The following is a 13,210-nucleotide window of genomic DNA, read 5'->3' as shown; positions in this document are numbered from 1 at the left end:
CGGGGAGGAGGGTAAATTTGTTTCCTTGTTTGGAGGGTTGGTCAGAGGAGAGGGGGAATGTGTGGATGTGGTACGTGTGGTGTAGTGGGAACTCGTTACCCCACTACTGGAAATGTAACATCTGCTGTGAGGATTCCCAGGATGAGTGTTAGAGGATATGGAGCTGTTTGGATGAAGTGTGTATTTATGGGATGTGAATTAAGGGACAACCGGATGGACAGAGTATCTCTGGGATGTGAGTATCATTGGCATCCCCAGGATTTATTGCCCACCCTAAATGGAACTGGATGAGGGGGCGGTGTGTGTGTGTGTGGGGGGGGTGGGTGGATTTCTGTTAAATGTGGTCCTTCTGGAAAGTAACTTCCAGAGAATTGTTGTTTTGGAGTTTGGGAGAAATTCCGTGCATGTAGCTGAAGGCAGTAGTTCTGAGACATGATGTAAGTGCTGTGAAAGCGGTGGAGACGAGCAATATTTGGGTTGCTGTCCACTTTTTTACCTTTTTTATGTTCGCAGAGCCAAAGTTTACAATCTCTAACCTCCTGGCAGAAGGGGATGAATATCGACTGTACAAACTGACAAAATTCTACAGGGACAGACTGAAACAAGCGCTAGAAGGAGGTGTTGAAACACTCAGTTGGATGTTGAGACAGGAAGGTCATTTCAGTGCACAAGAACATGAGGTGAGTGTATTTAATGTATCGTCACGGAACCGCTGACATCACAGGGAACAGTGATCAAAAGTAATTTCCAGCATGTTCTAGCATTTCTACATTGCAAACGAGATCTCTGATTTGTCTCCAGCAGATCTGGTCAGAACTGTAAAACCTGGTAAGGTGGGGAGCACTGGGAACTGCAGTTCCAGTGTCACATTTTCCCCTATTTATCAGTGGGGTATAAGAACAGTGGCTGCACAACTGGACTGTTGAAAAGACATTCAGTCCACAATTTATTCCTCATCTCATCGGGGCTGTAAGTCAAATTCAGTTGACCACTGGCTTCACTGCAGTCAGTGACTGAGGAAAACGTGCCAACCACACATTCTCTATCTTCATCTGAGCTCCCAAACAAATGGGCGGCTAACCATTCAAAGAGTCCTACAGAACTACTGCACCATGATGCTGAACCATTTAAACTCCCTACTCCCATCGACCTCCAAACAGACCACAGCCCTCCAAAGCCCTACCATCCATGTCCCCATCGAAATGTTCCCTAAACATTGAAATCGAGTTTACTTGCATCACTTGCATTGGCAGCTTGTTCCACACTTTCACGACCATCTGAATGAGGAAATTTCCCCTCATGTTCCCCTTGAACTTTTTACCTTTCACCCATGATCTTTAGTTGTAGTAGATCCAAACCTCAGTGGAAAAATCCTGCTTGTATTTAACGTATCTGTATACCTCTATCAAATCTCCCCTCAATCTTCTATATTCTAAGGAACATCCTTCCTGCAGATAGGTGACCAAAACTGCACACAGTCCTCCAAATTAGGCCACAGCAACATCTTATACAACTTTAACATAACATCCCATCTCTATAAACAATACTTTAATATATGAAGGTCAATGTGCCAAAAGATTATTTACGAGCCTATCTACCTGTGCTGCCTATTTGAATGAATTGTGTCCAGGTCCCTTTCTTCTACCACACTCCTCAGTGCAGGACCTACCCAGGACCATCCTTCTAAAGTGCAACACTTCACATTTGTCTGCGTTAAATTCAATCTGCCATTATTCAGTCCAAGTTTCCAGCTTGTCCAGATGCCACTGAAAGCTCTACTCTTCCTCGTTGTCCACTACACTAACAGTCCTCCGCAAAATTTGCGGATCCAGTTAACCGCGTTATCACACAGGTCAGTGATATGGATGACAGACAACTGTGAACCCTGCACCGGTTACTGCGGCACTCCACATGTCACAGGCCTCCAGTCAAAGATGCAATCATTTACTACCACTCTCTGGCTTCTCCCATGAAGCTATTATCTAATCCAAATTATTACCTCATCCTGAATGCCAAGCGACTGAACCTTCTTGACCAACCTCCCATGTGGGACTTTGTCACGTGCCTTGCTAAAGTCCATTCAGACAACATCCATACCTTGCCTTCATCAACTTTCCTTGTAACTTGTTCGAAAAAGACTTTTTCTAAGAACCCTACTGGATGAGGATGTGCAGGGATGGGTCAGTACATTTGCTGATGACATAAAGGTTGGGGGTGTTGTCGATAGTGTGGAGGGCTGTCAGAGTTTACAACGGGGCATTGATAGGATGCAAAACTTGGCTTAGAAGTGACAGATGGAGTTCAAGCCAGGTAAATGTGAGATGGTTCATTTTGGTAGGTCAAATATGATGGCAGAATATAGCTTTAATGGTAAGACCGCTGGCAGTGTGGAAGATCAGAGGGATCTTGTGGTCCGAGTCAATAGGACACTCAAAGCTGCTACGTAGGTTGACTCTGTGGTTAAGAAGGCATACGTGGCATTGGCCTTCATCAATCGTGGGATTGAGTTTTAGATCCGAGAGGTAATGTTGCAGCTATATGGCCCTTGTGGCTAAAGGGATCAGGGGGTATGGAGAGAAGGCAGGTACAGGATTCTGAGTTGGATGATCAGCCATGATCATACTGAATGACGGTCCAGGCTTGAAGGGCCGAATGGCCTACTCCTGCACCTATTTTCTATGTTTCTATGTTTATATAGGACCCTGGTCCGACCCCACTTGGAGTACTGTGCTCAATTCTGGTCGCCACACTATAGGAAGGACGTGGAAACCATATAAAGGATGCAGAGGAGATTTACAAGGCTTTTGTCTGGATTGGGGAGCATACCTTATGAGAATAGGTTGAGTGAACTCGGCCTTTTCTCCTTGCTGCGACGGAGGAAGAGAAGTGACCTGATAGAGGTGTACAAGGTAATGAGAGGCATTTATCATGTGGATCGTCAGAAGCTTTTCCCCAAGGCTAAAATGGTTGCCACAAAGAGGGCATAGTTTTAAGGTGCTTGGAAGTAGGTACAGGGGAGATGTCAGGGGTAAGTTTTTTATGCAGAGAGTGGTGAGTGCACGGAATGGGCTGCCGGCAGCGTTGATGGAGGCGGAAACTATAGGGTCTTTGACGAAACTCCTGGATGGCTACATGGAGCTTAGAAAAATAGAGTGCTATCAGTAAACCCTAGGTAGTTCAAAGATAGGAGCATGTTCGGCACAGCTTTGTGGGCCGAAGGGCCTGTATTGTGCTGTATGTTTTCTATGTTTCTATTTGTTAGACATGACCTGCCAAACATGAAGCCATGCTGACTATTCTTAATCACTCCACGTCTAACTACCGATATATTCCATCCCATTGAATACCTTAAACATAGAACATACAGCAGGGTACAGGCCCTTCGGCCCACAATGTTGTGCCAACCCTCAAACCCTGCCTCCCATATAACCCCCCACCTTAAATTCCTCCATATACATGTCTAGTAGTCTCTTAAATTTCACTAGTGTACAGTATCTGTACTCAGGCAGTACAATCCACGCACCAACCACTCTCTGAGTAAAAAACCTTCCTCTAATATCCCCCTTGAACTTCCAACCCCTTACCTTAAAGCCATGCCCTCTTGTATTGAGCAGTGGTGCCCTGGGGAAGAGGCGCTGGCTATCCACTCTATCTATTCCTCTTAATATCTTGTATACCTCTATCATGTCTCCTCTCATCCTCCTCCTGTCCAGAGAGTAAAGCCCTAGCTGTCTTAATCTCTGATCATAATGCATACTTTCTAAACCAGGCAGCATCCTGGTAAGTCTCTTCTGTACCCTTTCCAATGCTTCCACATCCTTCCTATGGTGAGGCGACCAGAGCTGGACACAGTACTCCAAGTGTGGCCTAACCAGAGTTTTACAGAGCTGCATCATTACCTCGCGACTCTTAAACTCTATCCCTCGACTTATGAAAGCTAACACCCCATAAGCTTTCTTAACTATCCTATCTACTTGTGAGGCAACTTTCAGGGATCTGTGGACATGTACCCCCAGATCCCTCTGCTCCTCCACACTACCAAGTATCCTGCCATTTACTTTGTACTCTGCCCTGGAGTTTGTCCTTCCAAAGTGTACCACCTCACACTTCTTCGAGTTGAACTCCATCTGCCACTTCTCAGCCCACGTCTGCATCCTATCAATGTCTCTGCATTCTTTGACAATCCTCTACACTATCTACAACACCACCAACCTTCGTGTCGTCTGCAAACTTGCCAACCCACCCTTCTACCCCACATCCAGGTCATTAATAAAAATCACGAAAAGTAGAGGTCCCAGAACCGATCCTTGTGGGACACCACTGGTCACAACCCTCCAATCCGAATGTACTCCCGAATCCGAATTACTTTCCAGTAACTTTCCCAAGACTGGTGTCAAGCTCATCAATCTATAATTTCCTGGTTTATTTTTAGATCCTTTCTGAAACAGCGGAACAACTTTAACTATCCTCCCATCCTCTGGTTCTGCTCCTATCAAAGGATGATTTTATTTTCTCTGCTCGGGGGCTCCGGCAATTTCTACACTTGCCTCCCGCAGACAACTCCTTGTCAGGACTTCGGGATTTATCCACCCTGATTTGCCTCAAAATAGAAGACACCTTATTTATAATCTGTATAGAGTTCACGAAGTCGATGCAGTTTGGCCTCACTTCTAAATACTTTGTCCGTCTCCTGAGTATATATAGATGCAAAGAATGCATTTAAAATCTCCCCCACCTCCTTTGGCTCCATGCATGATTTACCATTCTGATCTTCCAGAGGACCAACTTTGACCCTTGCAATCCTTTTGCTCTTAATATGCATGAGGAATTCCTTGGTATTCGGAATCACCTTGTCTGCTTAAGGAAATTCGTGCCTTATTTTGGCCCTCCTGATACCCTGATTAAGTGCACTCTTGTATTTGTTCATGCTGACACAACTATATTTCTATGTTATGTTGACTGTTGTGTATACTACTTATTATGAGTTACTTTAAACTACACATTGCACATTTAGACGGAGACGTAACATAGAAACATAGAAAATAGGTGCAGGAGTAGGCCATTCGGCCCTTCGAGCCTGCACCGCCATTTATTATGATCATGGCTGATCATCCAACTCAGAACCCAGCCTTCCCTCCATACCCCCTGACCCCTGTAGCCACAAGGGCCATATCTAACTCCCTCTTAAACATAGCCAATGAACTGGCCTCAACAGTTTGCTGTGGCAGAGAATTCCACAGATTCACCACTCTCTGTGTGAAGAAGTTTTTCCTAATCTCGATCCTAAAAGGCTTCCCCTCTATCCTCAAACTGTGACCCCTCGTTCTGGACTTCCCCAACATCGGGAACAACCTTCCTGCATCTAACCTGTCCAATCCCTTTAGGATCTTATAAGTTTCAATCAGATCCCCCCTCAATCTTCTAAATTCCAACGAGTACAAGCCCAGTTCATCCAGTCTTTCTTCATATGAAAGACCTGCCATCCCAGGAATCAATCTGGTGAACCTTCTTTGTACTCCCTCTATGGCAAAGATGTCTTTCCTCAGATTAGGAGACCAAAACTACACACAATACTCCAGGTGTGGTCTCACCAAGGCCTTGTACAACTGCAGTAGTACCTCCCTGCTCCTGTACTCGAATCCTCTCGCTATAAATGCCAGCATACCGTTCGCCTTTTTCACCGCCTGCTGTACCTGCATGCCCACTTTCAATGACTGGTGTATAATGACACCCAGGTCTCGTTGCACCTCCCCTTTTCCTAATCGGTCACCGTTCAGATAATAATCTGTTTTCCTATTTTTGCCACCAAAGTGGATAACTTCACATTTATCCACATTAAGTTGCATCTGCCATGAGTTTGCCCACTCACCCAACCTATCCAAGTCACCCTGCATCCTCTTAGCATCCTCGTCACTGCTAACACTGCCACCCAGCTTCGTGTCATCCGCAAACTTGGAGATGCTGCATTTAATTCCCTCAATCAGAAAGATTTTTTTCCCTCGGAAAGATTTTTACTCCTCTGGTATATGAAGAATGTAAGTGATAAAGTCAGTTCATTCAATTCACGTCATCGAGGTCAGGGGACCTCCACACAAATCATGGTTGTAAGAGTAGGGCTGGGGCTGCATGTTTCTCATTTAAGTGAATCCCGTCATTACTTTTAAGACTTGAGTTATGAGCGTGATGGTGTCGCCAGTATTTGTCCCAGCATGTTACCCCTGCAACAGCTGAAGCTAAACATCATGCATCAAATTATTCAACATTATGTATCCACTTGCTCCATCAGAATCTGTCTGCAGTCTGTGCCATCTGTCGCAGATGCTGAATTTCAGCAACACTGATAGCACCTCCCAAACCTGCAAATCCATCAAACCAGAACTAGGCAGTGAATATGTTGCTCACTGCCATCTGGCGCATCCACTTCAAGTCTTAGCTCACCCTGACTTTGGGAAATCTCACCATTCCTTCATCAGCACTGGGAATTAACCCTGGAGTTCCCCACTGATCGCTGCGTGATTTATCTTCATCAGCAGTTATAAATTGTTACTTCTCAGTGGACAAATAGGTATGAAGAGTCAACAGTGTGTTTGTAATGGTAGTTATTTAACATACATTTTCAGATATGATTCCCACCCGTATCTATCCCAGGCCACGCTAAATGCCAGTTGATATGAATGTGGCCTGTTCTGATTAGCTGCATTAAAGCTTCTGAAAATTCAGTTTTCTCCTCATGTGTGTGAGATTCGGACCCGCAATCTTTTTTTTTTTGCTCCCTTGGTCGCCCCTCCATTTTGCTTTTGTTGTTACATGCCAGTTTACTCTGCTTTGTTTCCAAATAATCTTGTCAATGCCGACTTCATCAGGAATGTCCCTGGATTTTTTTTTCATTGTATGAAAAAATAACACTCATGGAAGTCTTCGTTGCACTAATCCTGAAGACCTATAGCTAAATATGTGGTGTAGGTTTTATATCAGCAATTGTTGTGCCAGAAGAAAATATCTAACATATCAAATATAAATTATTGAATTTATCCAATTCTTATTAAAGCTACAGGAGCTGACAGGATCATGTGAAAACTCTTCATGACTTTCTGTCTGCTCGACTATAAATACATTTTTTCCTTTTATAGAAGGTCATTGAACTGACCGAGAAGGAAAAGCGGACAGAATGTTCCAGACTCTTCCTCAGTTTGGTGATGGACAAAGGCTCCTGGGCCCGGAGGGTGATGTGGGAATCCTTTGTGAAAAAAAGGATTGTATTACCGAAGTTGGACAAAATACTAGGCGAAATCCAGGAGCTCGGTATGTTAAAGCCACGCACTGAGCACGAAGGCACATTGAAATAAACAGTTTAAATTATTTTAGCTCTATTTTCATGGAGTTACTTTTTGATTTAAACAGGCCCTGATCCAGAGGAATACATGAGCATCGCCCGAGTGTTAGCTGAGTTACCCACTCAACTGATAAGTGAGTGATGGTCACTTCTTTACACGTTATCTGTCTGTTTTATCATTAAAAATAATGCAAGGGCAAGTGACGCGATCATTTCTGAGGCCAACATTGCTGTGGGTGGGTCAGAGTTTGAAGTAGTTTTGGCCCGTCAGGCTTGGGCTAGGGAAAGTATCTGGTAAGATTCTGTTTTTGTTCTTAATTCTTCATTCCTCATCTGTTAGGGCATAGGAGTAGAGTGAGAGTAGCTCCAGGGGCAGTCTCTTGTACTGTGCTGAGAGGTGTGAGTTTTCGGAAACCTCCAGACTCGTACGTAACCACAACAGCACAAGATGCACCCAGCTACAGCGCAGGAGTTTCAGCTTGAGGACCTTTTGGCTCATAGGGGAGAATGAGGAGGTGATAGATACGAGCTGCAGAGAGGGTGCAAGAGACAGGAGGCTGGGTGACTGTCAGGAGAAGGAAAAGAAATGCACGACCAGTGCAGAGTATACTTGCGGCCGTTCCCCTCTAAAATAAGTATACCACTTTAGATACTGTTGAAGAGGATGTCTAACCAGGGGAGAGCTGCAGTCACAGGGTTTCTGGGACCGAGTCTGGTGTTGTGGCTCAGAAGAGGCGAGAAGTGAAGAGGAGTGCAGTGGTGATAGTAGATGCCATAGTCAGAGGAAAATAGACGAGATTCTGTGGGCACGATAGAGATACACAGATGGTACGTTGCCTCCCAGGTGTCAGAGTCACGGATGTCTCAGAATGGATCCATAGCACTCCAAAGCAGCCAGAAGTCTTGATACAAATTGGAACAAATTACACAAGTAGGAAAAGTGAGGAGGTCCTGAAGAGAGATTTTAGGGAGTTAGGTAGAAAGTCAGGACATCTAGGGTAGTTATCTCAGAGCAAGAGTAGAATGAATTGAAAGGTAAATTTCAGAGGAACTGGCGCAGGAGGCGGGGTTTCGACTTGCTGCTTGATCCTAACCCAGCTCACATATTTTCTATTCTCCATTGCGCAGAAGATACATAAACCTGAAGGTATATATCTCAGGATCAAGGACAACTTTAATTCTGCATTTCTAAGACTATTAAATGGTCACATTCTATGTTAATATGAGCCCTTATTGTAGTACATATAATAATAATCAATTTGTAAAGTAAGTTTATTATCAAAGTACTTGTATGTCAGCATATGCAACCCTGAGATTCATTTTGTTCCTGGTATACTCAATAAGTACAATAACCATAATAGGACTGCACCTAACAGGTTGGACAACCAGTCTGCAAATGACAACAAACTATGCAAATACAAAATAAATACATAATAATGAATATATAAGCAGATCCATACGATGTGGGAACAGTTCAGTGATGGGGCAAGTGAACTTATCACTCTGTTTGAAGAATTATTTGTTGAGGGGTAATAAATGTTCCTGAACCTGTTGGCATGAGACCTGAAGAGGTTCAGTGTTTTAAATGAAACGTAAAGCAAAGTTTCAACTCTTTTCTCCATAAATGTGAAAAGATGGTTTGTTGAAGAAGAGCAGAGAGGTTCCCGCAATTTCAGCACCACCAATCCTTTAGCAGCACCTTGTAAAAAAAAACACCTGACCATCTGATCAATTGGGTCGTTCATCTACTATTTAAATTACACTTCTTAAAACAGTGTTGCATTCCATTGGATTGTTTTGTCCATGTTGTTGATGGGTTTTCTTTCCCTGTTTTGCAATTAATGCGAATTGAATCAGGAGCAGCTTCTCTTCAATGTTAGCATTCTGAAGAGTCCATGAACACGACGTTGCTAATCCTCTTTTGTGGTATTTAGTTCTTTCATTTCTTATTGTCAATTATACTAGTTTTTAAGTCTTGCACTGTACTAGTGCCACAAAACAACAAATTTCATGACAATTATTAGATATAATAAGGCGTATTCTGATAGTTGCAAACCACTGGCATAAAACAACACAGCAAATGATCCCTTCGGAATTTTTATTCACCTGATTTATGAAGGAAGACAGAGTTTATACTTGCTGGAATTTAGACATTTAAGATTAGATTTCAGTGAAACATAAGATCCTCAGACATCTTAATAGGGTGCATGTGAGGGGAGTGGGGAGGATGTCTCCTCCTGTGGGATTATCCAGAAGAAACATCTACTCTTTAATATTTTTAAACACTCTATATTTGAAAGAGGTGAGATAATAATAATTACTTTTTAATAATAAGATAATACGTATCTCTTACCTAAAGGAGAAATCACAAATAACCCATCAAAATAGCCTTCTATTATTTTACAAACTAAACATGAAATTGTAACATCATGCATCTCGCTACTAATCACCACTCATTTAGATAACCAAATTATACTTACAAAGAGCAGAAAGTATGCCGTAAGGGTATGAAAGGCTGTAAAGAACAACTGAGAGTTGCTAATTCAAGCCACCAGGAAAAGCAATACATCTTTCACTTTGTTACATTGACTATCAAAAATATTCGATTCTGTCCCACACTCTTTGTTAATAGAAGTTCGTAATATACACAAATACACCCAACACTTGTGAAATTCACACAATGTATGATGAAGCATTGGCGTACTCTAATCTTTCTGTCTATTCACAATCAAAAAAAGAACAATCACCGTTAAATAAAATGAATTATTTCTCAGGGCGACTCTCTGAACCCACGGTGGTCTTGCCTGGTTTTAAATTTGCTCTCTAATTTACTGAGCTGTATAAAGATAGGGTAAAAAATTAGCAAAAAAAACAAGACAAACAGATTATACCTTGTGTTGGTTTAAAAGTTCGTTTAAGGAGAAGAGACTTCATACTTGCATACTATTCTGCTGACAGATATACAGTTTCTGGTAAATATAATCAAAGATTTCAGAGAATGATTGCTGCTCCAGAGGGATATTCAGGATTGTTGTGTTCTTCTGCATTCGGGAGACTTGGATATCCCTGTCATTCTAGACGCAGTGATACAGCTCGCTGACATCACATTTATGAGATGCGATTGATGAGTCTTTCAAAGGCTGAGGAGTTGGAGCATGCCTCATTATTCACTCCTGGTAGTGTAAAAACCTAACAGTTCTAAGCCAGACAACAGGAATTCTGCAGATGCTGGAAATTCAAGCAACACACATCAAAGTTGCTGGTGAACGCAGCAGGCCAAGCAGCATCTATAGGAAGAGGCGCAGTCGACGTTTCAGGCCAAGACCCTTCGTCAGTTCTAAGCCAGTCCTGCTCTCTTAATCTGGAACATCTCGGGCTCAACTATCCTCCATTTTATCTCTCATAGGATTTTTTTCAACCATCATCTCGGTAGCGGTGTATAGCCCACCACAGGGCCGTATTCAACACTCTCTATTGAGCGGTGCGACAGGCATCAATAAGCTGCGCACCCCGATGTCTTCCCCGTCGTCTTGGGGAATTTTAACCGAATCAGCTTGAAAAGGTCTCTAAATAGTTATTAAAAACATCACTTGTGGAACCAGAGGAGCAACACATAGGACCACAGTGATATTATCATCATCTCACTTACCGTGCCATCCTACGTCTGCAAATTGGAAAGTCTGATCACCTTCTGAGTATGGGTAGAGACTAAAGACCACAGCACCAGTGGAGAGGACCAATAAGGTATAGTACAGGAGACACAGGAACACTTACTAAACAACTCTGAGTCCATAGACTGGACTGTATTCAGCATTTTTCTTCAAGTCTGAATGAATACTCCCCAGTTATCACCGACTCCATTAAAACCTATGTGGATGAGTCTATGCCTACCAGAATATATTATACATAGCTGATTCAAAAACCGTAGATGAACCAGGAGATTTGTAATCGTCTGAGGAAGGACTATATTGGTGCATTAAAGTCTGGTGATCCAGGACTGTGCAAGAAGGCCAGGTATGACTTATGGAGGATTATCTCAAGAACAAAATAACAATTCTGATTGAGTTTGGAAGCATAATCAGATGCACGTCAACTCTGGCAATGTTTGTAGGCCATTATTTCCTACAAATATCAAACATACAATGAATTGCGGAGATGCTTCGCTCCCAATGTGGATTAACACCTTTTATGCACGCTTTGAAATGGAGAATACAACTACTGCAATGAGAATCTCTGCTGCATCCACTAACCCTGCGATCTCTGACTGGGAAGCCGATCTTGGGAGGTCTTTCAATAGGATAAATGCTTACAGGGGGACAGGCCCCAATGCTGTACCTGGTAGGGCTCTGAAATTCTGTGTCGACTTACTGGCATGCGTATTCAAAGATATTTTCAACTTCTCATTGCTCCAATTGTAAGTTCCCACCTGCTTTAATAGGGAAAAATCATACCAATTCCCAAGAAGAACAGGGTGAGATGCCTTAATAACTATTTTCCCGTAGCACTCAGTTCCACGATGATGGTCTTTGAGAGGTTGATTATGGCTTGAATCAACCCTTGTCATTCGGACATAGACCCAATGTAATTTGCATATCGCTACTATTTGTCTACAGCGGATGCGATCTCAGTAGCTCTTACCGCGGCCATGGATCACTTGGAGGATAATAGTACTTACAACACACACAAAAAATGCTGGTGAATGCAACAGGTCAGGCAGCATCTGTAGGAAGAGGTACATTCGACGTTTTGGGCCGGGACCATGTCTGACTGCTACTTGATACGATCACTCGAACAGGTACGATCAAAAATCTCCAAAACCTGGGCCGCTGACCTTCCAATGCAAATGAATCATTGACTTCCTCACCAAAAGACCACTGTCTGTATGGAATGGAAATAATATCTCCACTTCGCTGATAATCAAGACTGGCGCAACTTAATGATATGTGTTTATCCCACTGCTCTTTTCTCTCTGCATCCATGATTGTGTGGCTAGGAACAGCTCAAGTAATATCTCTGACTTTGCTGATGACACAGCTATTATTATCAGAATTTCAGATGGTAATGAAAGTGCGTGGAGGAGCGAAACATTTCAGCTTGTTCCGTGGTTTCGCAGCAACAATCTTGAGCACAATGTCAGTAGGACAAAAGAATTGATTTTGAACTTCACAAGGATTAAGATGAGGTGGCACACACCTGTCCTCAAAAAGGTCTGAGCATCCTATTTGGTTGCAACATTATCTACCTTCAGATCGTTCAGCTTCCAAAGAAACTTCTCTCTAGTAATGGTAACTTCATACACTCGTGATTCCTGAATACCTGGAACTTCCACCGTACTGCTAATGTCTTCCACATGAAGACTGATGCAAAATACTTATTCAGTTCATCCACCAATTCCTTGCCCCTATTAGTACATCTTCAGCATCGTTTTCCAGCAGTCTGATATCTATTCTTGCTTCTCTTTTATGTATCTGAAGAAACTTCTGGAATCCTCTTTTTATATAATTGGCTAGCTTACTGTCATATTCCAGCCTTCTTAATGATTTTTAGTAGATATTTATTGATATTTAAAAGCTTCCCAGTCCTCTCACTTCCCACTGATTTTTGTTCTGTTATGCTTCCTCTCTTTGGCTTTGACTTCCCTTGTTAGTCACGGTTGTTTCATCTTGATTTTAGAACACTTCTTCCTCTTTGGGATGTATATATCCTGTGCCTTCTGAATTGCTTCCAGAAATTCCAGCCATTGCTGCTCTACCATCATCCCTGCCAGTGTTCTTTCCCAATCAATTCTGCACAACTCCTCACTCATGCCTCTGTAATTTCCTGTACTCCACTGTAATATTGATACATCTGACCTTAGCTTCTCGTTCTCATATTTCA

The 13,210-nt window shown here is 42.7% G+C and overlaps 1 protein-coding gene across 1 annotated transcript in view; it reads left to right on the top strand.

Moving 5' to 3' along the window:
• Window positions 1-13,210, top strand: part of LOC134342116 (NACHT, LRR and PYD domains-containing protein 3-like) — a 45,003-nt gene that overhangs the window by 16,291 nt on the left and 15,502 nt on the right. Inside the window, 3 exon segments of the mRNA XM_063040052.1 lie at window positions 514-680; window positions 7,131-7,302; window positions 7,402-7,467. Of these exon segments, the coding sequence (XP_062896122.1) occupies window positions 514-680; window positions 7,131-7,302; window positions 7,402-7,467 (405 nt within the window).

Source organism: Mobula hypostoma, unplaced genomic scaffold (assembly GCF_963921235.1).
Source record: "Mobula hypostoma unplaced genomic scaffold, sMobHyp1.1 scaffold_45, whole genome shotgun sequence".
NCBI classification, from domain to species: Eukaryota; Metazoa; Chordata; class Chondrichthyes; order Myliobatiformes; family Myliobatidae; genus Mobula; species Mobula hypostoma.
Note: the sequence above shows the minus strand (reverse complement) of the source record. Positions and strands in the feature narration are given on the sequence as shown.